This window comes from Eumetopias jubatus, unplaced genomic scaffold (assembly GCF_037043125.1).
Source record: "Eumetopias jubatus isolate StellerSeaLion01/CBP00866 unplaced genomic scaffold, mEumJub1_p1.0 scaffold_2, whole genome shotgun sequence".
In the NCBI taxonomy this organism is placed as follows: domain Eukaryota; kingdom Metazoa; phylum Chordata; class Mammalia; order Carnivora; family Otariidae; genus Eumetopias; species Eumetopias jubatus.
The window spans coordinates 136,325,602-136,353,555 of NW_028274808.1; the positions used below are offsets into that span (position 1 = coordinate 136,325,602).

Here is a 27,954-nt window from a genome sequence, read left to right on the forward strand (position 1 = left end):
CTTACTATCCAAATGAAATAATAACCCATGAGATCATATATGTATATATAACTCAAATAATAGTCAATAATTTTCCACTGGCATTGCATTAAAACACATACACACACACACACACACAAGATTAAGGCAAAAACTAAAATAAAGTTCTTATTTTCTCAGTCTCTCTTCAGTTTGTCTTTTGCTTAGTACGGTTCAGGAACCTACATAAAACTGAATGGAGAAAAAAATGTTTTTATTAATAACAACATGAAATTTGACATGACATCCCATTAGGATTGAACCAGGATAAATAATGCTGTTATAAAATTTACACTCTTCACATCCATTTCTGAGGAAAATATTACATTATTAGGGCTCTTCTAGAAGGGTCTTATGGAATGATTTCAGTAAACCTTTTGTTTTTCAATAGTAAATAGCAACCTATATTCTCAAACTGCTAAAAAGTAGTTAGAAAGGCAACTATAAAATCCATAATGATAACAACTGGCAGGATTAGGACTATTCTCTTAAACATTAAGTTGTATCAATGCACCGTTTTCATTGGTAAGGCAACCGCTTGCTGGGGGCGCCACAACGATTAGCTCAAGTTTCTTCAGTAAGAGATGCTTGCTTCATCAAGATTCAAATGAGTTTCCTCTCCCATTTTTGCTCTCTTTTGGAGCAGAAACAAATGGCTCTGTCTTTTGTATGAGGGAGGCTAATATTTTGAAATTCAGCTGTCACAATCTTCTAACTCATAATTTAAAAGGGGAATGAATTATAATAAGTCTGTGAATTACTTCCAGTTTTTAAAATAACAAGGCTTCTGAATAACTTCTCGAACCTACCTTTCCATGTCGGTAACATGACTTGATAAACATAACACGTGTGATCTGCACTGTGGTAATTCTTCTATCGGCTACATTTTGCCCTCAGTAAGGGTTAGAGTTGTGGTTTCAAACAATTTCTACATAGAAAGCATCTTTAAATAAGGTTCCTTTTCACTGAACGGAGATTTTTTTTCCCCCACTTCTGTGCCTGTGGAAGGCAATTTACACATACACATATATACACTTGCATACCTATGTGTGTGTATATATGGCTTTTTAAGTAAGTTACTTTGACGATTAGAATAAAACTAGACTACAGGGAGAAGTCTGTGAGGCCAGGCTGGTGTTCCTTACGGCTCCTGCTCTATGCTGAGGAGGGCAGGTACAGTTCGCTGAAGGATGTGATGAGGCTGTAGTAAGTCTTCTCATCGTCTGTCAGCCCCGCGTTGCCGGGTCTCACCACCACAGCGACGTGCACATCCGCTTCCTCGGCAGCGCTGGCCTCTGTGAGAATCAAAGTATATGTCAGAAACATCAACATGTGACGTCTGAGATTCGCCTCAAGGTAATCAGGGGCATGTGGGGGAGGAAAAAACAAGTCGGGCTCCTATCTGATCATTGTTGAAGCTAGAAGATGGGCATACGGGGGGCGGGGTCTAAGCACATTATTCTTTCTTTTATGTAATTGTAATACTTCTATAATAAAAAATGTTTAGAAATACATGACTGTACCTGGCAGACTAGAATGGGCTAGACTTCCCCGGCCTGGTGTATAGTGAAGAGCATATCCTAGACGTCTGAGCTTTTATTAAGTAGTTATGAACGCAGAAGGAAAGAGCCACATTCTGGCCACGACTTTCCTCCATTCCCTCCCATCAGTCGCACAGAAAACTGAGCGTTTCCCAAAAGTCAGGCTGTCAGTAATAATACCAGTCGGGGAGAGATGGGACCAATGGAAGCCCAAGACCCAATCAGGCCAAAGTCCCGGCTGTCACATCAGGAGCCCAAATATGCCCTACTCCCTGGCCAGCCTGCCCATGCTTTTTGCCTGGCAAACTTCTACTCCTCAAAGTTCAGCTCAAGTATCTTACCTTCCAGAATGACTGCCATGTGTATTAGAGCAGCCCGTGCGCTCCTTTAGCGCTTTGTGTTTAGCTCTATCACCACTCTATGAACGGACACGTTATTACCTGTGGTCTCTTCTCATTAGACTGTGAGCGCCTTAAGATCAGTGACTGCATGGTGGGTGAAAGAAAAATAGTACTAGTAAAATAAAACTAGGTAAGCCAGGTACAGCAGGGGATATCTCTAATATGCCTTGGGTTACATTCCTCTCTCCATCCTGCGTACGTGTGAAAAATAACAGCTAATACCTTATATTAGTTTAGCACCTACGATGTACCAGGTATCCTTCTAGGAACAGACATATATGAACAAAACAAAGCTCCTGCCTTCGTGGAGCTCCCATTCTCATCTAAATCTTCACAACAACCCTGAGGTAGTATTACTATCCCCATTTTAGAGACATGGAAAGTGAGAGCTAGTGAGTGGCAGAGCTAAAGTTTGAAAGTGTGAGCCCGACTCTCTGGTCTGTGCTCTAGAACAAGGGCGAGCAAATGATGACCTGCCACGTACTTTTGTAAATAAAGTTTTATGAAAACACAGTCATGCCCGTTCATCTGTGTATTGTCTATGGCTGCTTTTCCACTACCAGGACAGAGTTTAAGAGTTGTGACAGAGACAGTAGGGCCTGCAGAGCCTAAAATACACTACCCGGCCCTTTGCAGAACGAGCTTGCCAACTCCTGCTCTAGAACAATACTATTCCAAATGTGACCTGTGGACCTGTAGCAGGAGAATCACGTGCAAGCTTGTTAGAAATGCAGAATCTCTGGGGTGCCTGGGTGGCTCAGTGGGTTAAGCATCCGACTCTTGATTTCGGCTCGGGTCATGATCTCAGGGTCATAGGATCAAGCCCTGCATCAGGCTCCGCACTCAGCAGGGAGTCAGCTGGAGATTCTCTCTCTCCCTCTGCCCCTCCCCCACTCGCTCACTCTCTAAATAAATACAATCTTTTTAAAAAATTAAAAAAAGAAAAGAAATGCAGAATCTCAACTCCCCAACATGGAACTACTGAATTACGATCTGCAATTTAACACATGATTTCTCAGCACAGAAGGTAAGTTTTGATCAGAAGTTTCGAGGAAAAAAAAACTGCCAAGAGAGGAGGCATTCTGGGCAGACATAAAATACATGTATAAATATCGGAAGAATGGAGCGAGAGAGTGTGGGAGACAGGACACGGGTCAGGTGGGGCATATCTGAACAGACAGAGCAAAACTGGCAAAGAATCTGAACCACGTTCTATGGAGTTTAGATCTGGTGTAATAAGAAATCTCAGTGGCTTCCAAACCTTTGGAAAACAGTCACATCATCCGAACGGGCTAAAGGGCAGCAGTGCTGAAAGAGATGAGAAGTTCCCGGAGAGAGTAAGTGGGGCAAAGCTCTCTCTTCCATCGACCCACCTTAAGTGTCTAGCTTCTCTTCCTGTGAAAGGGCTGTCAGCTTCCCAGAGCAAACAAAGTGCTAAACCATCCCCTCTTCATGTGGAAATCCCTTCCTCCAGGTAAACTCTGCAGGGGTCATTCTACTCATCCCAGTCCTCAGCCTGACTGCCTCAAGCACAGCTTTCCTCTTGACTAGCAACCCACGATCCCAACTGAGTTGAGCTATCATGATGCACGTGGGACCTGACACTAGCTAGTGGCTGTTGCACATTCACCCTCTTACCCAGACCACCACCAGGCAAGTGTTGTCCCTAAGCATCTATTTGCCTTGCTGGCATAATACTGACTTAAAACCCTGGACCGCCCTCCTTTCCTCCGAGAGGAAAAAGTCTTTCGGATCTCTCTTTCATACTTGGATGTTATCTGGGATATCAACTTAGTCTTCCATTCTGCCTTGGCAATGGAGTCTGGGCATGTGGTACCAAAAACACAGGATCAGAAATAATAGAAAAGAACAAGGCAAGCAGCCAGCTGCCTGGCCCCATCCCAGCTACACATGAGCCCAGTTCTGGCCCCACTGCCTAAATGGGTGTGGAGCTGGCAAAAGATGAGGGACAAGAACAAAACCTCCGTGCAGAGACCTTGGAGAAAGCTAATTTTGTTTTGAGGCCAATTTGGGGATTATCTCTATTCGCTAAAGTTAAGAATAGTTTCTGGGACTGCAGCCCAAGGAAATGGCTTAAAAGAGAAAGACATAAAATTATAGATGTACTATGATAACAACTAGAAAAGAAAATGTGGCTAAAGACAGGAATATGAAGAACCTGTATGCGATCTTACTAGAGCAGGGATTATAATTATTAATAGTAGCCAAAAAGTGAGGAATGGGGAGAAGATCTGGGGATCACAACACATTCAATCCCAGAATACTCAGGACAGGTTGACTACATGGGGAGCTCCAGCCACAAAGCAGTTCTCTAATTCTAAGCCTGCAGAAACTTACCATCCAAAGGCTAGGAAATAAAACAGAGGGCAAACCACGGATCTGCCTCTCCAACAGCCCCTTCCATATGAATGATGACAGAAAAGCAATTCACAGATTAAAGCAGCTAACCTCAGCAGAGCAAGGCCTAGCTATCTCCTTTCCATAAGGAACAAAATAAAGTAAAAGGTCTTCAAATTACCCTTCCTCACAGAGACTGCTGTGTTTCACACCCTGAACCTATGGAGACAGTAAAGCAACCTCCTCACCCCACTACTCTAAGCGCCCAAAAGCCATTTACAAGGGAGGGTATATCATAGCTTTGAATTGGCAAAAGTTTCTATAGAGAAATTAGATAGGCAAATATTTACAATCCAGGGTAGAGGCCAGGTGAAATGGCTTTGTCAAGGCTGATGCTCACCGATGGTACATTTATGCGGCCTGGCGACCTAGTTACACAGGGAACCCTGAAGCAGTGTGTCCGTGCGTCTGTCTGTTCCTCTCCTTCAGTGCGGTCCAAAAGTAGATGTAAAGTTCTCCAGGATGCAGAAAACAGTTTTGTAGAAACCCTTCGACTCTGAAGCTGACCCAAGCCAGGACATGTAAGACATGCAATCTGCTGAGTTTTCAAAACTCAAGATAACAAATGGCTGTGATCTGGTACCATGTACCTGGATCAAAGCTTTCAGTCTACATTCACCAAGGCCTGAAATTTAACAATTACTGAACGTCTACTGTATGTCAGGTAAAATTAAGTCTTTCTTTCTCTAGAAAACATTATAACTTTTTGAAGGCATTACATGATCTATGCTGCTTAAGATTTTTTTTTAAACCACTTAGCAAAGTGGTTTAAACTTAGCAATACTTGATATATACCTCTAACTCTTGCCTAACACAACAGACCAAAAGCTCAAAGGTCAGCAGCAGAGAAAGAATACTGTTCATACACACTACCTCTGGTAAGATATCTTTGTCAGCAGCTTGGATTTGCCTCTGGGCCCTATCTCTAAAAGTCCCAGGGGGTAGGGGTGACTCTAGTTCCATGACAAGATAGGAAAGACCAGAGAGAGGGAGACGGCCTACAGACTCCAAGGGCCCCAGGAGTCACAAAAAGCCAACCTGGCAAGAGAGCACCCAGCCCTTGGCCTCTTTCCCTAAATGCCCTTCCCCATCCTGCTGACCCAGACAGAATGTCAGGGCAGCTGCATGGTACACAAACTCCTGCTCTGGGGTAGATGGGAGGTGAAACTTACAATCCAAAGTGAGCAGAAGGAACACAAATATAAAGAACTGCCCTCAAATACAGGTGCAATTATAAACACACCAAAAGTGGGCCCCCTGGGAGATGCACAAACTCTAAGGACAATGAGTGCACAATCCAAAGCTGGAGCCAGGTGGGGGAGGGTGGGAAAGCCTTACCCAGCAGAGGCTTCCAGAGGAGAACCAGAGCCCAACCTTTGGCCGGCAGCCACTACCACTTCACCTGCAGCTGCTTGTTTCCTCATTCACTACAGTTTCCTGCTGTAATTCTCTAGAGGGTCTCCATTCTCACACAGGAGCTAGAGTGTGAGTTTTACATTTGGTCCAAAGTACTCTTGAACTCACTGAAATTACCAATACAGTACAGTATATACTGTTACTTGCATTCACTCTTTAAAGTAATAACATACTATATATAATAAGAGGGCCATGGTGGCTAAAAAAGATGCCTGTCTTTAAACAGGTGAATCACGAGCAACAAGGCCAGAGGTTCAGAGCATGAGGGGTGCTTGGGGCCTGAGATCCCCTGAGGGAAGGTAGAGAGGAGGCTCCTACTCACTGTGGGGCAGTGCTCATCAACTGGAACAAAGAGGCAAAAATGAGTTCTCTTTTCCTATAGCTTTTTGTTTCTTTTTTTGTTTTCAGCTTATGTCACTGCTGTTAAATTCACATGATCAGGTCCATTATGTGTATAACATACACTTTATGTCTCTAACTAACCATGCACCTACCCTCATTCCCTTGCCTGCATGCTCCTTCCCACAATGACATCCCTTAAACTCTCCTTTGTTATTTTACCATTTCATATGTGTGTGTGTGTGTGCGTGTGTGTGTGTGTGTGTGTGTGTGTGTACACGTACAGAAGGATGGGTGGGGAACCATGGATAAGAGTTACATTGAGAAGATCCAGTCTTTCCAGTGCCACTTGCCCACACACAACCCCCAAGGATGGGGAAATGGAGAGAAACATGGATCAGTTGGTTCATGGCTTCTTTTTATAAACCTGTTTCATTTTTCAAGGGTCCACACAAATTTTCTTTACAGAGGCCATGCGTTTGCAGAGCCAGGCTCAGCACCTACCCTGGAGTATACAATATAAGGAGTCACATTACTCACCTAGAGTAACGTCCGTTAGAAACAAGATGTTGTTGGTTGAGCACCCAATGCTGCTTGCAATCTTTCGGTAACTCTCACTCTCCACTTTGTGTCCAATCTTGGTATCAAAGTGCCCATCAACAAGCTGCACACAGGGAAAGAAAAGACTAATGTTATAAATACACTTGCAACCCAACCCTTTGTCTCTCCTCCATTTGCTCTGAAATACGTTAACAATCATAGTGATTTTGTCCCTTCAATAAATAATCCCTTAATAGAGAACTTTATGCAGGCTACAGAAAATAAAGTAAGATCTTATAGAAATAAACATTTGGAAGAAAACTACCAATTCAATGTATATAAAATCATGTTACAATTTACTTGGTTTTCTTTGATTAGCATGAATTTTATATCCAAAATCTTTTAAAATATACATGCCCATGTTCCTTTGAAGAAATATTTGATAGATACTTGGGGAAGTACTTGAATGAAATAATATCAAAACTGTTAAAAAAAATACATACATGCCCGACTTTCTATCCTTAAAACCCTGGGCGCCTGAGTGGCTCAGTTGGTTAAGCGACTGCCTTCGGCTATCCTTAAAACCCTATTTGCACTCAAATTACTTATTGGACTCGGTTTCACTCCTGATGACAGGTCCTGAACATTGTCCTTTTGATCCCAGAATGAACAGATTTCTCTAACCTGCCTCATTATTAAGCTGCTACTTAACTTTCTTTCTCTGCTGCTGACCTTTGAGCTTTTGGTCTATTGTGTTAGGCAAGAGTTAGAGGTATATAAGCAAGTACATTTTTATCATTGAATTCAGTAAGTAACTATTGTGTATTATCTACTATCACCTTACCGTCTGTTCCATCAGAGAGCACAAAAGAGTAGCTTACATCTGTATTCAGAGGAGATACACATATTAAAGGGTCTTATTCCTGATTTAATATTTGATTTAAACTAAGATAAAACGCAGGGAAGTACTAAAATGAGAATACAACATCTCCAAAGACAAAGTTTTCTCTGTGCATGGTAGAGGCTCAATAAGTATTTATTTAAAAGATAGTTGGCTGAGTGACCTACTGCATTTCACTAAGTTCAGCCTGTATTCGGTTAGTTGGCTTTCTTTTTAAAGTCCTAAATGCGAGGCACCTGGGTGACTCAGTCATTAAGCGCCTGCCTTCGGCTCAGGTCATGATCCCAGGGTCCTAGGATCAAGCCCCGCATCGGGCTCCCTGCTCAGCGGGACGCCTGCTTCTCCCTCTCCCACTCCTCCTGCTTGTGTTGTCTCTCTGTCAAAAAATTAAATAAAATCTTAAAAAAAAAAAGTCCTAAATGCCTTCCCTTTTCCCAGTGCCCACCCTGTCCCCAGAGGGCGCAAGGATGGTGGGACAGAGGAGCTGGCAGGAATTTTCTCATCTACAAGAAAGGTAACAGGTGGCCTTAACATATCACCGTTTGATAACACACCCAGTTCTCTTACAGAAGAATGAGGTTTCTGCGAAAATAAAATCTGTTTTCTCTCCAAGGTGCCAGAAACAAATGAATCTACCTTGCACTCTGTTTTGTTAAAGAAGTGTATGTGTGCATGTGTTTGGATGGGGCACGTGCCACTATTGTACTGCTGCTCACCAGCTACTTGAAACAACCAGAAGTGGGCCATTAGTTTCATCTGTGTGGACAATTTTCTAATGTTGGCAAGAAAGCTGATTTACAAGCCAGCTCGTATCTTATTAGCTGTATTACATACACATATATATATTCCTGACCCCCCCATCCCAGACCTGCCAATGCAGATGTGCTAGGAAGCACGGCCCAGGGATCTACACTTTGAACAAACTCCCCTGGTGATCGTTACTAACAACAGCTTAAGAAACTCCGATGCCAAGACCGGTAAGACAGAAACATTTCACCCTTCCCTCGAATGCATTCACCAGTCTATCCACTTTTCTTTACCACCTGCTTAGCATATATACATGCGGTGATCTGAATGCTGACTTAGCTTATAACTGTAGGATATTCCTTTAAGATTCATTATTTCATGCTTTGATAGCGTCAGAGAAACAGAGTAATCGGGTAACCTACCTCAAGAATATCTCCCTCTGTAGAATGCCCAAATAATAGCTTCTGGGCCTCTACACTCCCTGAAGAATAGATATACACCTTCATTCCAGCCTCTCTCCATTTCCGGACTGCTGGAACTACATCTTCGAAGAACCTAGAGGAAAGACCATCAAGTTCAAATGCAGGAACATGGTATCTAGCCTGATGAAAACCAGTCAAAATAGCTTTAACAAGTTTCTTTCATTTGAGCCCAATTAAGTCACCATGAGAAGCACCTTCCAAGAGACTGCGAACTCCTGCTGACCTAACAAGCTTGTCACTGGGACTCCAGAACCACAGCAGATTAGAAGCAACAATGTAGGTGGAGAGACAAGTTTTTGACAGACAGCCACACTAACGACAGTAAAAAGTGATTACAAATAAGGGATGAAATAAAGTGCTTTTTTAAATTCCCAAGGAACTAAAAAAAAATAACAATTATGTAATCTTCGATGTAATTATGACAAGAGGTTACATGATGTCCAGTGGGCCTTCAGAAAGCATGGAAATGCCTTTAAAAAGATTTGCTCCCAAAAAGTTACAAGAAAAACATTTGAGGGTTCAAAGCTACTCATATGTGACTAGCTAGAAAATGGAACTCCATTTCTTGAGAACTAAGAAAACCTAAAGGTTTTAAAATATAGAAAAAAAATTACCTAACAAAACAGTTAAGAGACTTGTACCATCTCACATTAGCTAATCAGCAAACAGTGCCTAGTTTTTCTGATTCCTGACACAAAGTCCTGCTTCCCACTTCACCGTCTTCCATATTCGGTGGTGGAATTATCGCAGAAATAGGTGAAAAGAGAAGCACAAGGAACTTGGAATGTGGAACCATTTTTAAAAGATTAACTGGAAAATGTCAGGGAAATCTCCTACTGGATAAAACAGCCTAATGGATTACACTAATTGAAAGAAAGAGATGAACTAGTTTGAAACCAGCACACATAATTGTGGGTTACTTTGTGCGTTATTTGCAATCATAGAGACAGGATTTTTCCACGTTGAATCTGCAGATTGTTATTGTTCCAACTCAGGGCTTAGAAGTCTAAAGTAACTTATTTCAAGTCTCTGGTTTTATAATTACGGAAACCAGTCCGAGACAAGGAAGGACTAACTATAACTAGTTCGAGCATCCTCTCTCGGCTCCACTCTTTAGTGTTTTATATAGTGAACTAGTGGATATTCTAATGCATCCTTTAAAAAGTGGAAGCCCCCTGGGGTGCTTGGGTGGCTCAGTCAGTTAAGGTGAAGCATCTGACTTCAGCTCAGGTGATGATCTTAGGGCCCTGGGATTGAGCCCAGGAATCAGGCTCCTCGCTCAGCGGGGAGTCAGCTTCTCTTCTCCCTTTGCCCTGAGCACGCTAAGAAATAAATAAAATCTTAAAAAAAAATATGAAAAACTGGAAGCCCCTTGTAAAGTACATAAATAAAGGAATGGCATTTCATTCGATAGAAAAACAAAAGAAATATAGCAACTAGAAGTAGTCTTAGATCTTAGGGTGTACGTCAGGCAATGACCCAAAATCCTTAGTGGCAGTGTCTTATTAAGAATTTCTTAGCAGGTAGACGCCTGGGTGGCTCAGTCGTTAAGCGTCTGCCTTTGGCTCGGGTCATGATCCCAGGCTCCTGGGATCGAGTCCCACATCGGGCTCCCTGCTCAGTGAGGAGCCTGCTTCTCCCTCTCCCTCTGCTGCTCCCCCTGCTTGTGCTCCCTCTCTCTGACAAATAAATAAAAATCTAAAAAAAAAAGAATTTCTTAGCAGGGCGCCTGGCTGGCTCAGTCAGTAGAGCATGTGACTCTTGATCTCAGGGTTGTAAATTTGAGCCCCACGTTGGGTGTAGATTACTTAAAAATAGAATCTTTAAAAAAAAAAAAAAAATTCCCCAGCAATACAAGCCTCATGAGTCTTCCTTCGGCAGGAAGGCTTTCAGGAACACCACAACCCAGACTCAGATGGTCTGTGGAAGGTGCGGTAACAACACAGGACTGAGCGGTACTGCTGACACTCTGAGTAACCCCAAAATGGTATGTAAATAATCTCAAAGCATTCTTCCTTCTCTAGCAGAGCAGAAAGCCGGTAACCTAACAGCTCTGAGAAGCAGCCCGACAGGACTGTCTGCTAAAGATCAAATATGACTGAGCTCAAAGAAGTCACCATTTTCTGGGAAGCTGTTTTAAACTGGGATCAAAGTCCTCAACCATCCCACAAAGCCAGGCATGCTGCTCTGGGGAACTTAGCTGGGTGGAATGCTTTATCCCGGCTTTGAAAAAACAAAACACACACTTGCTTGTTAAAATAAAAAGAATGTGGGGCACCTGAGTGGGTCAGTTGGTTGTGTCTGCCTTCGGCTCAGGTCATGATTCCGGAGTCCTGGGGTCGAGCCCCACATCGGGCTCCCTGCTTGGCAGAGAGCCTGCTTCTCTCTCTGCCTCTGCCCACCCCTCGTTCTCTCTCATCACGCTCTCTCTCAAACAGATAAATAAATTCTTTAAAAATATAAAATAAAATAAAAGGAATGTTGATTTTATCTATTTGACTAATCACACAACTAACAAAAATCACACAGAGAGAGGACCAGTGGAAAATGTACTGGGTTTCGGGGCTGGTGAAATGTTTAGAGCTCCTTGAGCAGCTACATACTCGGCTTTCATGCGCCCAGCTGCGAATGCCGCCCTCCACATGTGGCCCTGCAGCTGTTTCAGCGCCGTGGTCTTCCGGTCCAGAGACATCTGCCAGCACACATTATCCACCACGGCTTGGATCATCTGCTGCAGGTCATCTCCATTCCCAGATGAGGCAGGGATGGGAACAGCCCCATCCAGGTGGGCATCCTCTTCAGCCTTTAAGTCATAAACAACATGAAGTTTGTTTCTTACTTATTCTAATTTTAAAAAAGATCACTTAAAATGAGACCCGAAAACCCAGCGGACCAACTTTCTCCAACTATCACTGGCACCCAGCACTGTTACAAATTAAAGTATCTTACACTTTGGTGCTGATATGAATGATTCCTAAAGGAAAGTGGATTATAATTAATAAATTCGCATCACCTTTCATATATTGCTAAAGCTGAAATTTAAATGGAGAGACATGGTGTACATGAGAGAGACAGCATATAATGATAAACTGATATAGTAGGACCCAGTGTGTTGATTCACTTACAGGGATCAACAAACCAGGACTTAAGTTAAATCTGATCATTTTCTTGGCGCTATAATGAACCGAGGAAGAAACAAAGAAAATGTCAACAAAATCTGTTAATGCCTGGAATTCAATAAAAACAAGCTAGCAAAAAAAAAAAAAAAAAAAAAACCAAGCTAGCAAAGCAATGCCTGGGGTTGGTTCTTTTTCAGTATCTTGCAGTTTTCCTCATCTTGCCCCCCAAAACCTAACAGCTACTTAAAACAATGACTCTGTGATGATGCATATGTCCAATTTCTAAAGACCAATGATATACAAACTATAGTGGGGGAATATGTAATTTCAATAAGAGTTGAGACAACAGAAAGCTAAGGGAGGGGAGTGTTTCAGACTAACCCAGAGTTATCTAGAACATTTAACAAACCCAAATACCCCATGGCCCAAAGGCTATATTTCCGATCCCAACTCCCAACCAAAAAACATTTCTAGAGCATTCCACATCGTCCAATGTAGAAAACAAACTAGAAAATAACTGTCATAGAGTTCACCCTGCACAGTGTGTAAGATCTTTGCCACTGAAGCAATTTGAAGAAGAAAACGAATAGTTCTACAGCACAGAATGCGGAAGGAAAAACGGACCGTAAACCGGGCAGAGAACAGAGCAGAGTAGCACAGGAGACAAAGATGGGCCTAGTGTGAGCGGGGTGCAAGGTCTACGGGGCTGTGTGGAGGTGAGGCCCCAGGAGCGCTGTGCAGGGGGCAGGAGAGACAAGAGAATCACTGGAAGACAATAATGAAAAATGTGGCGAGATGGCACCAAAATCTCTTGCACACTACCCAGAAAAAGCTTAGTTTTAAAAATACATGACGGGGCACCTGGGTGGCTCAGTTGTTAAGCGTCTGCCTTCGGCTCAGGTCATGACCCCAGTGTACTGGGATTGAGCCAGCATCAGGCTCCCTGCTCAGTGAAGTGTCTGCTTCTCCCTCCCCCACTCCCCCCTGAGTGTGTTCCCTCTCTCGCTGTCTCTCTCAATGTCAAATAAATAAATAAAATCTTAAAAAAATAATAAACTTAAAAAAATAAGAAAAAATACATGACATTTCTATGCAATCGAAACAGCTCCAGCAAGAGGCAACTGTAGAGACAATAAACTGCCATGATCTGGCCATTTAATTATGTTCTGTGAATTCCTAAGCAAGTCACCGCAAAGTCCAAGCACCGTGAATCCAGAGCGCTTATTTTGCAGTACGTTCAGAGCACATCTGTCTCCGGGCATCCTCAATTCTCAGACACTTGGGAGTGTGGAAGCAATGGAAGAGCAATGTCCCAACCTGTTTCCTCAAAAGACTGACGTCCTGCTGGCACTCCTCTTCTTCCCAATGTGTCTGAAGATACTCTTTAACATTTTCTCTGATGTAAGGAAATAAAATGTCCTGGATAAACAAGTTAAAAAACAAACAAACAAACAAGAATTAGCTTGTCATTTGCCTGAGATCAAGTTCTTCAACAATCTTACCTCTGTGAACTGTAGCAAGTAAGCCACTGAAACCTACATGGAAAATATGAAAATTTCTGTTGTGGCTACAGAAACAAAGACCAAGAAACAAATGAACTAGGTCAAGAGTCAGCCAACTATGGCCCATGGGCCAAAGCCAGATTGACATCTCCTGTTTTTGTAAATGAAGATTTTTTGTTTTTGTTTTTGTTTTTTAAGTAAGCTCTACACCCAATGTGGGGCTTGAACTCACCACCCGGAGATCAAGAGTCACACGCTCTACCAACTGAGCCAGCCAGGTGCTCCCTGTAAATGAAGTTTTACTGGAAACGGCCACACTCATTTGATTATAGTGTCAGAGGCTACTTTTGGGCCACAATGGCAGAGTATTTGTAACCAAAATCATATGGTCCACAAAGTATAAACATCTGTTCGGCTCTTTACAGAGAGTCCGCTGACTCCTAAACCAGATTGCTAGACCAAGGTCCGTGAGGGCAGGGATCAAGTATATCTTGCTCACAGCTGTATCGCTGATACACACACAGTACTTGGGACTTGTACACAACTCAAATATCTGCTGAAAGAGTGGTGTCCATGCACGACAAATGCTTAAAAAAATTTTTTGATCGGGCGCCTGGGTGGCTCAGTCGTTAAGCGTCTGCCTTCGGCTCAGGTCGTGATCCCAGGGTCCTGGGATTGAGCCTCACATCGGGCTTCCTGCTCCACGGGGAAGCCTGCTTCTCCCTCTGTCTGCCGCTCCCCCTACTTGTGTTCCCTCTCTCACTATGTCTCTCTCTGTCAAACAAATAAATAAAATCTTTAAAAAAAAAAGAAAAAAAATTTTTTTGATCACCGTGATTCTTTCTTGGTAATCAGACTCCCCATAGAACACCCTATAAGACAGTGATGGGCAAGACAATTCAAAGATAAATACCCTGTCAATAATCCATACATTGGCAAGGTGATTTCTCTTAGGTCAAAATTTGTATTTACTTACAATTGAGCATATGTATCTTTTCAAATCAAATGTGGCACATTCAATAATTTTTTTAGCATTTACTAGTGGGGCATGCAAAAGGGAATTGAAAAGACAAAATATATCAGAGTTCCTTTCTCAATAAGCTTAAGAATTTAGTGGGGAGACAGGAGGCTGGCAGGCAAACCAAGACTTGCAACATGGTGCAATGGGTGAGACAAGCAGAGTTGGAGCAGAATGCTGTACAAATCCAGAGAGTGACGACCCTGCAACAGTCTCAGCAATTACCTGTCTAAAAAAGCCAGAAAATGAATATATGCTAGGAGCGTAGACCCCAAGTATACAACTCAGAGGTGGACTTATATTGTAAGGAAAATTCTATAATCAAGTTGAACTCAAGAAGTCTGTTTATTTAAACTCATTCACTCATTTATTTATTCAAATATTTACTGAACGCCCTTTGTAATTTCCAGTTAGAAGGTAAAGAAGTCACGGGGATATAAAGTACAGCATAGGGAATACAGTCAAGAACCCTGTAATAACTTCGTATGGTTATGGATGGTAATTAAGCTTATTGTGGTGATCATTTCCTAATGTATATAGATGTCCAATAACTGCTGCACACCTGCAACTAATATAATACTGTGTGTCAACTGTATTTCAACAAAAAAAGATAGATCAATAAATAAATAGTAGGGCTGAAGCATTTACCTCTCTTCGTAACACATTATCCAAGTTTCACCTGCCCTAGTAAAAATAAAGAAGTCATTCAATTTTGCTTGTTCTCATGTGGCATTCCGGTAAGTAATGGATCATTCAGCAGACTCAAAAGCCATACAGTGTAATCAAGCAAACTGTTCAGCGTACTTGACAGAACAGCCTTGTTCGAGCTCAATAAAAACTCATTCCTGATCTCAAAGAAGGAAAATGAAGAGCTGAGACTGACAGCTTGCTTTCTGTGCAAGATTCCTTTTACCATACTGCTATACTTCTGCTTTCCTTTAAAGACTGGGTCTTCCCATCGTGCCCCTCCTTGTCCTTCCTTCCATCTACCTCCCCCCCACTCACACACTGTGGTAGACGGCAAGCTGGCCTCCCCACTCAAGAAGGCTGTTGGAGAAGACAGAGAAAACCTGAAGGTTTTGTGCACACACATCCAGTCCTCCCCTAGACATGTACCATAGACAAACTCTAATACATGTGCACAAAGAGGAAAGTAAAAAAATGTTTACTGCAATACTGCAATACTACTAAAATACTATATTTTACAACAAAATCAATGGAAGCAACCTAGATCTTCATCAGCTAGAGAATAAGCTCGGGTATATTCATTCATACTCTAAAACAATATACAGCAGTTAGGGGCGCCTGGGTGGCTCAGTCTTTAAGCGTCTGCCTTCGGCTCAGGCCATGATCCCAGGGTCCTGGGATCGAGCCCCGCATCGGGCTCCCTGCTCAGCGAGGAGCCTGCTTCTCCCTCTCCCACTCCCCCTGCTTGTGTTCCTGCTCTCGCTATCTCTCTCTCTGACAAATAAATAAAATCTTTAAAAAATAAAAAAATAAATAAAATATATAGTTAAAAATCAGTGCACTTAAGTTATAAACATGAATATAAATGCTAACATATAAATAAAACTCTAACACAAAATGAGAGGTACTCAAGAGTCTCAGTTATATCCGTAATGTTTTATTTCTTTAAGATCTGAGACAAAATAGTATAAAATCTAATAAGCTTTGTGGGAGGTGCATGGTAATTATCTTAATCCTTATTCTTCCTTATTTAAAATGTTTGACAATTAAAAAACAAGTCAACTTTGATCCCTCATCCTCTACCTGCTTCTTTCCCCTTGGCCGTCCTCCTCTAATGTCCCATCTCCATTATTCCCCAATTCTCAAACTGGAAACATTCCTGGGGGAAAACTGTTGGTAGATTCAGGGCCTCCCAATAACTGAAAAGCTGAAGTACTCAAAAGGTATAAAAACGGATGCCGTGCTATAGTACTTTGTGCTTCACAAAGCCCAATTTCCTAATCCAGCTTTACTGGTCCCAAGAACAATTTATGAAGAGCCTGTGAATCCCAGGAGCCCAAGTCCTTAACTTCTGTGGGAGAAGAAATGACTCTGGGCAGTATGCCAGGCCGGGGTCCTACCTCTGCCTTTTACTGCTATGTTCAACTTATCCTCTCTGAGCCTCGGTTTTCTCATCTGCTAAATGGGAATGATAATACCGAGCAAGGTCATTGTAGTAATTAGAGATAGACAGATAAATAGATAGATAGATAGATAGATAGATAGATAGATAGATAGGACCTAAACCTTATCACTTATATTCTCCAGCACAGAAAACATTTAAATGGGGCAAGGATCACCTTTGACCCAAATTTAGTGACAAATAGCAGAGAAGTTCCCAGAGGATAAATCACAAGCACAATGAATTCACATTCAACTTTTACTGAGGACCTACTGAGTGCCAGATACTTCTGATAAAAGAGTTATGAACCACAGCCTCTCTCCTCAGAGGACTCACAGAAATAAAAGCTGCAAGGTTTCAAACAACTTTGAACTTTTAAGAAAAGCTTTAAAAGTTAGAGATTACTTCAGAATTCCTGATCATCTAATTTGCCCCCCTCCTCTAGCCATAAAACTCCCCTGTGCACCGAGTAAACACACAAGCTAGGCCACGAAGGCAGAACTTAGTATATAACATGTGGACTATCAAGACTACCTGGGGTAGACATATTAGCAGACTTCTATTTTAGTGCAGTGTTATTGCATCATATAAAGGTACATGGGGCAAATAACTAAATTATGAAGATTTTATCCTATCCTTTCAACATACTTTTTGAGCAACCTATTTTATAAAATAAATGAAATGCCTTCAAGTTGCTTATTTTTTAAAAAGCCAGTAATTATATGAATTACATGTGTTATGATATCATATAAGAATGCTCTAAAAAAAGAGTTGGTAAAGCTAGTGCTTATTGCCCAACACTGCCCACTGAACATTTTCAGGCTTTAAAAGTAATTCCAGAAATAAGTGTGATGACAAATGTTTTAATTTCAGTCATAATCCATTTATGGGTAATTTCAGAATACTATAGTATGAAAAAAATGCTGCAATAAACCCAGGGTTCTATAAACATGTGAAATATGTTTAGTCCACCAGGCACCTAAGGGGCTGTTACGGTTTAGTAGTACACATAACAAAAGGCCATAGAACTAAATAAGAGTATTTGTCTTTCAGGGGACTATGATTAAGTTCCACTATAACTGCTGGAGGGGATACTATGCAAGCAGCAATTTATATTACTCCATGCAACTCAATGGTAGCTTTCTGAAAGAACTCCATTAAGTCTCCTTAAGGGCCACAACATTTCTGAACATCTAATTAAACAAGTTGCCTCATTAATGTTTAGAAGTCCAAATATGGATTTGCTTTATGGTCAAGTGGTTATTTTAATAAAAAGGTCACAGAATCAATAAAAATTAAATAGTCGCTATAATGTTTACTCAAGTCTCCTTTGAGGAAAATGGATAATAAAAAGGTAATGGGTAATACTTAGAGTATAGCTATTTAAAGGAACTATTTTAAAAGACTTCCAATGAACCACACAGTACAACAAATGATCTAAAATATTTGAGAACTTAAAACTTTTTCAGCCGGGGGTGCCTAGCTGGCTCAGTCGGTAGAGCATGTGACCCTTAATCTCAGGGTTGTGAGTTCAAGCCCCACATTGGGCATGGAACCTACTTAAAAATAAGGAGCGCCTGGGTGGCTCAATCGGTTAAGCATCTGCCTTTGGCTCAGGTCATGATCCCGGGGTCCTGGGATCGAGCCCCACGTTGGGCTCCCTGCTCAGCGGGGAGTCTGCTTCTCTGTCTCTGCTGCTCCCCCTGCTTATGCTCTCACTCTCACTCTCTGGCAAATAAATAAAATCTTCAAAAATAAAATAAAATTTTTTTTAAATAAAAATAATTTTTTTTTCACCCAGAAAATTAAACAACACAAAGGCAATACTGGTGGACTACTATTTTTCTCTTAATCTCAGAAGATAAAAAGCAAAGGAAAATTAAGTGGGTTGATGGGTCTTAGAAACAAATCACATTCTCGGGGTGCCTGGGTGGCTCAGTCGGTTAAGCGGCTGCCTTCAGCTCAGGTCATGATCCTAGGGTCCTGGGATTGAGCCCCACATCGGGCTCCCTGCTCAGCGGGGAGCCTGCTTCTCCCTCTCCCTCTGCCTGCCACTCTGCCTACTTGTGCTCTCTGTCAAGTAAATAAAATCTTAAAAAAAGAAAGGAAGAAAGAAATCACATTATCTAAATAAGAAAACAGGTTTCAAATATACAGCATGATTCCATTCTGGGGAATATCTAATGCATAAAACAAAATCAAGGGGAACATGGCCATTTACAAAGGTTTTTTTGTTTTTTTGCTTACCTATTTTCTGCAATGACAGTGTATAATGTCTTTTTTAATTGAAATATAATTGACATATATTAGTTTTAGATGTATAACATAGTGATTTGATAGATGCATATAATATTGTGGAATGAGGGGCGCTTGGGTGGCTCAGGCAGTTAAGCGTCTACCTTCGGCTCAGGTCATAATCTTAGGGTCCTGGGATCAAGCCCAACGTCGGGCTCCCTGCTTAGCAGGAGCCTGCTTCTCCCTCTCCTCCCCATTTGTGCTCTCTCTTGCTATCTCTGTCACTATCTGTCTCTCTCTCAAATAAATAAAATCTTTAAAAAAATATATTATGGAATGATCACCATAATAAGCCTAGTTAACATCCATCACCACACAAATATTTTCTTGTGATGAGAACTTTTAAGATCTACTTTCTTAGCAACTTTCAAATATTCAATAAAATAACTATAGTCACCATGCTGTACATTACATCCCAGAACTTACTTATTTTATAACTGGAAGTCTGTCCCTGCTTGAACACTTCCAATGATGGGAATGTACTACTTCATGGGAGTGATCCCTGCCATCTGTTAGACAGCTTCAGCAGTTGTGGGATTAAAATTGCTCCTTAAATATCCTTCCTGAAGACCATACTAGGAACTACCAAAAGTTCGGTGCTCTCACTGCTACATGGGCCACAGAGGCTCAGAGATTATAATTTTGGTGTCCCTCTCTTCAGTGGGGTAAGCAAGGACGTAACCATTCCCCTCTGAAAGCAGAAGCTTTTAGGAATGAACATTAGATTTCATCATCTACATTCAAAATGAATTAATAAATGCATTGCCAGATAAGAAAAAAGTGTCTTCTAAATCCCATTAAGGTTATTAAACTAATTAAAGAAAGATAAACAATAATCTAATTAATTGCAATGAATCATATCACACAAGGAAAGGTTATCGTTCCTTTGAAAGGAAACGGAAAGGGGCTAGTAGTTGTGATAAGGTTTTAAAAAAGAGGCATGGGGGGTGCCTGGGTGGCTCAGCTGGTTAAGGACTGCCTTCGGCTCAGGTCATGATCCCAGGGTCCTGGGATCGAGCCCCGCATTCGGCTCCCTGCTCAGTGGGAAGCCTGCTTCCCTCTCCCACTTCCCCTGCTTGTGTTCCTTCTCTCGCTCTCTCTGTCAATTAAATAAGGAAATAAAATCTTTAAAAAAAAATTAGAAAGAGGCACAGGGACAGAGTATCAGTATCTCTGGAGTTTCAGAAAAGGAAACCTGATTGGCCTGAAGTCCTAGCCCCTAGCAGTGGAAGGGAAAGGGAAGGAATTGACAATTTTTTTTTTAATTTCTTTAGAGAGCGAGGAAGGAGGGGCAGAGAGAGGGGGAAAGAATATATATATATATATATTTTAAAGATTTTACTTATTTATTTGACAAAGAGACACAGCAAGAGAGGGAACACAAGCAGCAGGCAGAGGGAGAGGGAGAGGGAGAAGCAGGCCTCCCGCTAAGCAGGGAGCCCGATGGAGGGCTAGATCCCAGGACTCTGGGATCATGACCTGAGCCAAAGGCAGACGCCCAACGACTGAGCCACCCAGGCGCCCCTGGGGAGGAAAGAATCTTAAGTAGGCTCCATGCCCAGCTTGGAGCCAATGAGGGGCTCGACCTCATAACCCTGAAATCATGACCTGAGCTGAGATCAAGAGTCAGAGGCTTAACTGACTAAGCCACCCAGGTGCCCCGATAATTATCTTTTTGAATCCACCTGCCATCCCTGCAAGGTAATCCCTCTAAACACATGAAGAAGCTGAGGTTCTAAAAGGTTTCATTGCTGGTACAAAGTAAAGGCAAGACTCAAATCCAGGCCTATCAAATCCCAATGCCTAAGCCTATCCAGCTCTGTAGATGGATGACTTTGGGGAGCACTACTCATTGGGATCACCCAAGTCCCTGGATCCTGATAGTCCCTACAGAAATTTCTAATAAAGCTTTGGTTTCTCAAGCACATTTGCACTAAGAAAATGAGAGATTTCGGTTCACCTTGCAGTTCTGTAACATTTCTAATAAATAGTAATAATACAAGTAGTTGTAATAATAGTGGGGGTAACTGCCAAGATTTACTGAGCCCTTACTATTCCAGGCACATCTCTATCTATAGTCAATCTTTAGTGACTTCATCTAATCTCAAGATTTTAAATACCATCTATTGCTGATGATCCTCAAATCCATAGCTTTAGCATGGACCTTCTCCCTCAACTACCAAGCACTCCAAATTTATGCAATGAATTGATTAATGAATGGTCTTAATGATCTCATTTCAATTCTCATAATAACCTTATGAAACAAGTGCTATTATTCCATCTTACATAAGCACATAAAGGTTAAGTACAAATTAATAGATTATGATACCAGTTTATCAATCAGTTTTTTTTGTTTTGTTTGTTTTGTTTAGTTTGAAGAGCCAGATCCCAGGGCTTCATCATCCTGCTTCAGGGATCTAATGAGCTTAAATGAACCTACAATGACTTAGACCCACACCCAGTCCAGGAGTCAGCCAGCCTCTTGGAGCATACCAGTGAACTGCTGAACACTGGCCTGACTGTGGCTCTTCTCCGAAGTCCCACCCAGGACCCACTGCTGTGATTACCACTAGTGTCCAAACTACGTGTCTTAGTCTCTCTTTACTCAGGGAAGGGTGTCAGCGCCACACTTTTTATACTTAAGAAAAGGAACTTGTTAGAAAGTCGCATAACGAATCATTGAAAACAAAATCAAGTTAATGAACCCCTCATGTACATATCCAGAGGACAAAGAACCCTTTTTGGTATCAAAAACTTCTGTCTTTGGAAAGAAATCTGTGTTTCTGAAATGGAGTCCCTTGGGAAGAGGGCCCCACGAGGGCCTCTGAGGTCAGGGCTACTGACTATCCAAACATTCTTTAGAGGGGTGATGGAGAACCAGGTACAACAGGCTCACAGGGGGTTGGCTTCTCCCCTGACGCCTACCTCCACCAAAACGAATTTTGAAAACTAAGAGAGTTAATAAATACGAAAATCAAAAGTATTACATAAAAATAAGCTTTTACTATAAAAAGAATGCCTTTTTTTCCTTTAGTGAAGGGGAAACACGGGGGTAAGTTGTAAGAATGGAAAATTTTAAGAATCATCAGACAAGGAAGGACTTCACAGAGCTAAATACAGGATGTCCTTAAAAAGTTTATCTCAGCAGGGGCGCCTGGGTGGCTCAGTCGTTAAGCGTCTGCCTTTGGCTCAGGTCATGATCCCAGTGTCCTGGGGTCGAGCCCCACATCGGGCTCCCTGCTCTGCGGGAAGCCTGCTTCTCCCTCTCCGACTCCCCCTGCTTGTGTTCCTGCTCTCACTATCTCTCTGTCTGTCAAATAAATAAATAAAATCTTTAAAAAAAAAAGTTTGAGCAAAAACAAAACAAAAACAAAAAAAACAACAAAAAACAAGCTTATCTGAGCAAGACAGAGGCCTACCTACAATTAAAAAAGTGAGGGTTACATATTACAATTGGTGCCTTTTGGGGAGTAGACTGGACTACATTTCTTTTAATAATCTCAATTACTGCATGCATAGGAAAAAATCAGAAGGAATATTCACCAAATTCTTAATGGTCATCTCTGGGTGGCAGGAGCAAAAGAAGACATTTACTCTCTATATTATATTCTTCTGTAATGTTTGCAATTTATAACAAGCATGAATTATTTTAAGGAAAAATCTGGAGGAAAAAAACACTTTCCTCTATCCACAAAATAACAGATACAAGTTTCCATAGCATGATATATTTAGCTTTTTAACTTGTGAATAAAATTTCTATCTTTCATGATTTTTTTTTTTAAGTAAACTCTACCCCCAACATGGGGCTCAAACTCACAACCCCGAGATCAAGAGTTGCATGCTCTTCCAACTGAGCCAGCCAAGGTATCCTTCTTTCATAGTTTTTAATGTCCATTTTTAGCTGATTTCTTCCTTTGGACCTCTAGGTTTTAGAAATGTTGGCTCAATGAAAATTCTAATGTCACTCTGGAAACACTTCAGCTAAGTTGCATGCTGTTCTAATAAGATAAAGCAGCACCTTGAAGAAATTTGAAATAGCAACGACAGCAGAGGCTAGGAGAAACTTAATCCCAGCCCTGCCCATGCCCATTCTGGAATGCATCATATCACCATCACCAAACATTGGCTGAATGCCTTATGTGCCTTATGTGGTTCTGAATGTCTATGTTTTAGATTGTATTGGGTCCCAATCAATTCATATGTACAAAGTTAAGCTATATACTTGTAGGTCATTACCCTAATAACCTACCAGGCTTTCCATCTTATAAGGAAATTAAACAGTTGCTATTAAAATTTTAAAAAGGGGTGCCTGTGTGGTACAGTTGGTTAAGCGTCTGCCTTCAGCTCAGGTCATGATCTCAGAGTCCTGGGATGCAGTCCCTTGTCAGGCTCCCTACTCAGTGGGGAGCCTGCTTCTCCCTCTCCTTCTCCCTCTCTCCCTCTGCCCGCAACCCCCACCCCCCACCCATGCACAGGCACGCACATGCTCTCTCTCAAGTAAATAAATAAAGCCTTTAAAAAAATAAATAAATAGGGGCACCTGAGTGGCTCAGTCAGTTAAGCATCTGCCTTTGGCTCAGGTCATGATCCCAGGGTCTTGGGATCGAGTCCCATGTTAGGCTCCCTGCTCGGCGGGAGCCTGCTTCTCCCTCTCCCACTCCCCGCTCGTGCTCTCTCCCCCAAATAAAGTCTTTAAAAAAATAAATAAAAATAAATATTATATATATATATAATATATATATTTTTTAAAGGCTTCAGTCTCTGTCCACAAGGAGCTGTCAGCATTGCTGGAAGGCGGGACACAAATACAACCCCAAAGGCAGCAAATGCTGCAGTGGCAAATGCATGGTAATGCAAAAAGGGGAGAGGACTCGAAAATTCCTGCTTAAACAAAGTCCTCTGAGAGCAGAAGCAAGTTTCACCTCTATATGCCCACAGCCTAGCCCAATCAATATTTTTTACGGTAATGACTACATGGAACCAAACTGCACTCGGAGGGAAAAAAAAATGTATTACATTCCAGGCTAGAGGAACAGGGAGGCATGAAAGAGCATGACCTGGACAGGCACGTTCAGCTCTAAGAAGTGCAACGGAATACAGGGATAGGGAACTGGAAAACCCTGTTCACTGAAGTTCAGGAGTTGAAACTTAATCTCTTAGGCAACAGGAAACCACAAAGGAGTTCCACGGTGCAAAGACAACTTATTTATGTACCTGTCCTCCTTACCAGGTTCCATGAGGGTGATGGCTGGGTCTTAAGGATTTGGGATCCCTAGCAGAACCTGGCACATGATAGGTATTCAAACAGATGTGACAGAAGGGAAGGAAAGATCATGCGAGTGCCATGACACAAAAGGTTCTAGAATAAGAGACCAGAATTATAGGAGGGTGGTGCTTTCCACCCACTTGATATACTCAGACCCAATATAGTGATTCTCCAAAGGCTCTTTGTTTCTGGTTGAATCAACAAAAATCCGCTCACATACCACCACGGGTCTATCTCCCTTTGGGAAATAGTATTAAGCAATGGGGAAGGTTTGGGGGAATGTGAAGCAAATCACCAATAGCAATTTATCAAGACAGTTCTGCCATTCCAATGCTTCCACAGATTCTTTAGGATCAGACATGTTCTGGGTCTCATTCTTACCATATTTTTGACTAGGGTCATAAGGAGCAGAGGTGGAGGTAATTGTGGTGGGAAAAAATGTGGAGCAGGTGGGTTTCACTAAATGTTAGTTCCCCCTTTTCCTTATTGACCCTTCACAAGCACTTTCTGTATTAGTCTGGTACTTCTTGCATTATAATCAGTGTTTCTACAGAGCTTTATAATTTTCAGAGGCTTTTGCATTCACTTCATTCAATCTTCATCACCACTTTATAAGCACAACAGATCCTATAACCTCATCCTTGCAGGTGAAAAAGCCTAGTAAGTTCATAGAATGAATGAAGACTGGGAACATGACTCAATTGCAGGTGTCAATAACAAACAGCACAGGTAGAAGGAAGTTTGCTGTCCCTTGAGGGTTGTCTTCTAGCAGTTTCCTATTGAGGGCAGAATGAGCATAATATACCTTTCAGTGCTGAAAACATTAGAAGCAATACTTATCAAATGGATGTTTAACCGAGTTGGGATATACTATCAGACAGCACAAGCTCTCTTCCTAGAAAGACCACAAAATTAACATAGCAGTTTTCATGAGAAAGAAATGTCAACTTCAACATTTCTCAATTATTATCCCCTAAAATATACTGCTGAACTATAAAAGAACATAAAAGAGTAAATTACAACCGTCGTTAAACAATCAAGAATACATTATTCATTTCTAAAAGTGTTTTAACACAAAATATATCTCAAAAAATATTAAACCCCAGGAAAAGTATATAAACAGATATATATAAAAATATATTTTTTACATAATATACAATTTATATTTATATATATTAATATATTTAAAATTCTGTCAAATCCTAAAGAAAATATTATAAATCTTAAAGAAAATATCACAGATTGCATCCAACACCATTACTGACAAAACAAAAGTGGAACCATTATAAATTCTAATTCCTATGTAGCCCAGAACCTATAAAGGCATCTATTAGAAATGTTTGTGCTAATTAAGTATGGTAGAAAGGAAAATTCCCCCACTCTCAGATAGCCGTGTCCTAAATCCCAAAACCTGTGAATGTTACTTTATATGGCAAAAGTACTGTGGGCGTGATTAAAGTAAGAATCAAGATGGGAAGATTATCCTTGGATTATGTGGTTGGGCCTGATACAATCACAAGGATCCTCAAAGGTAAAGAGAAGTAGGAAACTCAAGAGAGTGAGACTGGTCTGAAGATGCTATGCTGCTGGCTCTGAAGACAGAGGAAAGGCCCATGAACCAGGAAATGTGGGCAGCCTCTAGAAAGAGGGAAAGGCAGGGAAATTTTTCTAGAATTTTCTAAAATTTTCAGAAGGGACACAACCCCACCAACACCTTGATTTTAACTCAGAAAGATCCATTTCAGAGTTGACCCTCCAGAAGTGTAACACAGTAAGTCTGTATTGTCTTAAACCACTAAGTCTGTGGTAATTTTGTTACAGCGACTATGAGAAACTAATACAACAGGTTCAGCAAAGTACTATTTACCTGCCCATCTGCCAGGATACTATCCCAAAAACTTATCACGCAGGTCCCTATCATACATACACATTCAATTAAATAAACATTTAAGTGTACTATCTAGTTGGTCCTGTAAGTACACATAACTCCTTGCTAACATTCTATTTGTCCTTGAAGAAGGAACAGTGCTTCTTTCTTTACACTTCAGTTCTGGAAGATGATTTGCTAAAGCTGGTAAGTGGCCACTCGTATAATGCTTTGTTGTCTACCAGGCTTACTGCATCACCTTGTCTCTCCATAACCAACTAACTTAACCTCTGAGAAGTCGTGGTTCTGTTCATGTTGGAGGCCGCCTCTAATTCATCTATACCCTCTTGCTTGGTCTACTTTATCAAATGAGCCGTTAGAAAAGAGCAGGGCTAACAGGCCTACACAGAGGTAGGACTTACAAATGTGTATGAAGCCTAAATACTTGAAGTATGGTACGGGGGGCAGTAGCAGCATCTGAGTGAAAAGTTCATCAAGTCCCATCCCAGATCTTCTCAATCAGAAACTGCATTTTAGCAAGATCCCTAGATGATTTGTATATACACTCAAGTCTGAGCACAGCTATAAAGAGCCTTTGGCTAGGGGGCCCACCATGCCCCCACGTAAAATATTTTAGGGGCAAAAATCCCAATCAGATTCATATTTTCAGTGAACGGGATCTTCTTAATTATTACCAAGATTTTATTCTCAAGCACGAAGTTTTCCTAAGGCTTAGATGAAAAACATGTCCCCCCGCCCACTATTCCCTAGCAAGATTTATTGGGATGGTAGATGAAATATTGACATAAACATATTCATTCATTTTACAAAGTTTTTTTTTAAGGGCTAAGCACCCACTAAATGTCCGTAATAACCTTATGAGGTAGATATCCCCATAATACAGCTGAGGAAATATGTACCTACCCTCAGAGACATTAACTTGCCATAAAAGACATAGAGAGGAGCCAGGATGCTAATCCAGACCTGTACAGTGTCCAAGCCCATACGTGTCACTACTACTCTATACTGTCAACCCTCATTATTGGTAGATTCCATACTTGCAAATTCTCCTACTCACTAAAACTTATTTGTAACCCCAAAATACTTGCTGTGCTTTCCTCATCATTCAGAAATAAGTGGCAAAAATCTGTAAACACTTCATTGTACACATTCCCAGCACAAAGTGACAATTTGCCTTATTTCACCTCTTGTAGTTTAAACAAACATCCTTTTCAGAGTCTATTTAGTGCCATATTTTTTGCATTTTGTGCCTTCTGTTGATGATTTTGCAGTTCAAAATGGCCCCCAAGCAAAATGCTGAAACGCTGCCTAGTGGTCCTGAGCACAAGAAACTGTGCTGGGCCTTAGGGAGAAAATACATGTGTTTAGATAGGCTTCATTAAAGCAGGAGTTACAGTACCACTGGCTGTGAGTTCAATGTTAATCAATCAACAATATATATTAAATAAGGGAAACAGAAACACACATAAGACAAGGTTACATATTGATCAGTTCACAAAAATGTTGTGACCAGAGGCTCACAGGAACCAAGCCCTGTATCTTCTTTAGGGCCAATGAGTCATTTCTTGCTACTATGGGGTTCTCAGTGACTCTGTAGAACAGAACTACCTCAACTGTTGTTGCATGTACACATTACATGTACATGTCAACACATAACAGGAAAGCCACCAAATTAAAGAGTATTTTCAGAAACAAGAGGATAATTTTCTCGAAACCCAGAAACAATAGTTGAAGGTTCCTGACAGGATAACCAGTGATGGTGTTATTTCATAGGCTAACAGACTAAACACACCAGAATAATACAAGGTACAAAGTTAGAAAATGAATATTACAACACCACGGACAAAATTCAAGTGGTGGCTCCATGGGGCATGCAAGATGATTCAACGGGGTAAGGGAAGAGAGTATAACATTTGTTCACATTTATTATTCTAA

The 27,954-nt window shown here is 41.3% G+C and overlaps 1 protein-coding gene across 1 annotated transcript in view; it reads right to left on the reverse strand.

Moving 5' to 3' along the window:
• Nucleotides 1–211: 211 nt before the first annotated feature.
• Nucleotides 212–27,954, reverse strand: part of ENOPH1 (enolase-phosphatase 1) — a 39,612-nt gene continuing 11,869 nt past the window's right edge. The window contains exons 2-6 of the mRNA XM_028124159.2: nt 13,240–13,341; nt 11,407–11,606; nt 8,744–8,876; nt 6,674–6,797; nt 212–1,313 (exon numbers count right to left, since the gene is read on the reverse strand). Coding sequence (XP_027979960.1) covers nt 1,174–1,313; nt 6,674–6,797; nt 8,744–8,876; nt 11,407–11,606; nt 13,240–13,341 — 699 coding nt within the window. The 3' untranslated portion in view covers nt 212–1,173. The remainder of the gene's footprint in view (nt 1,314–6,673; nt 6,798–8,743; nt 8,877–11,406; nt 11,607–13,239; nt 13,342–27,954) is intronic.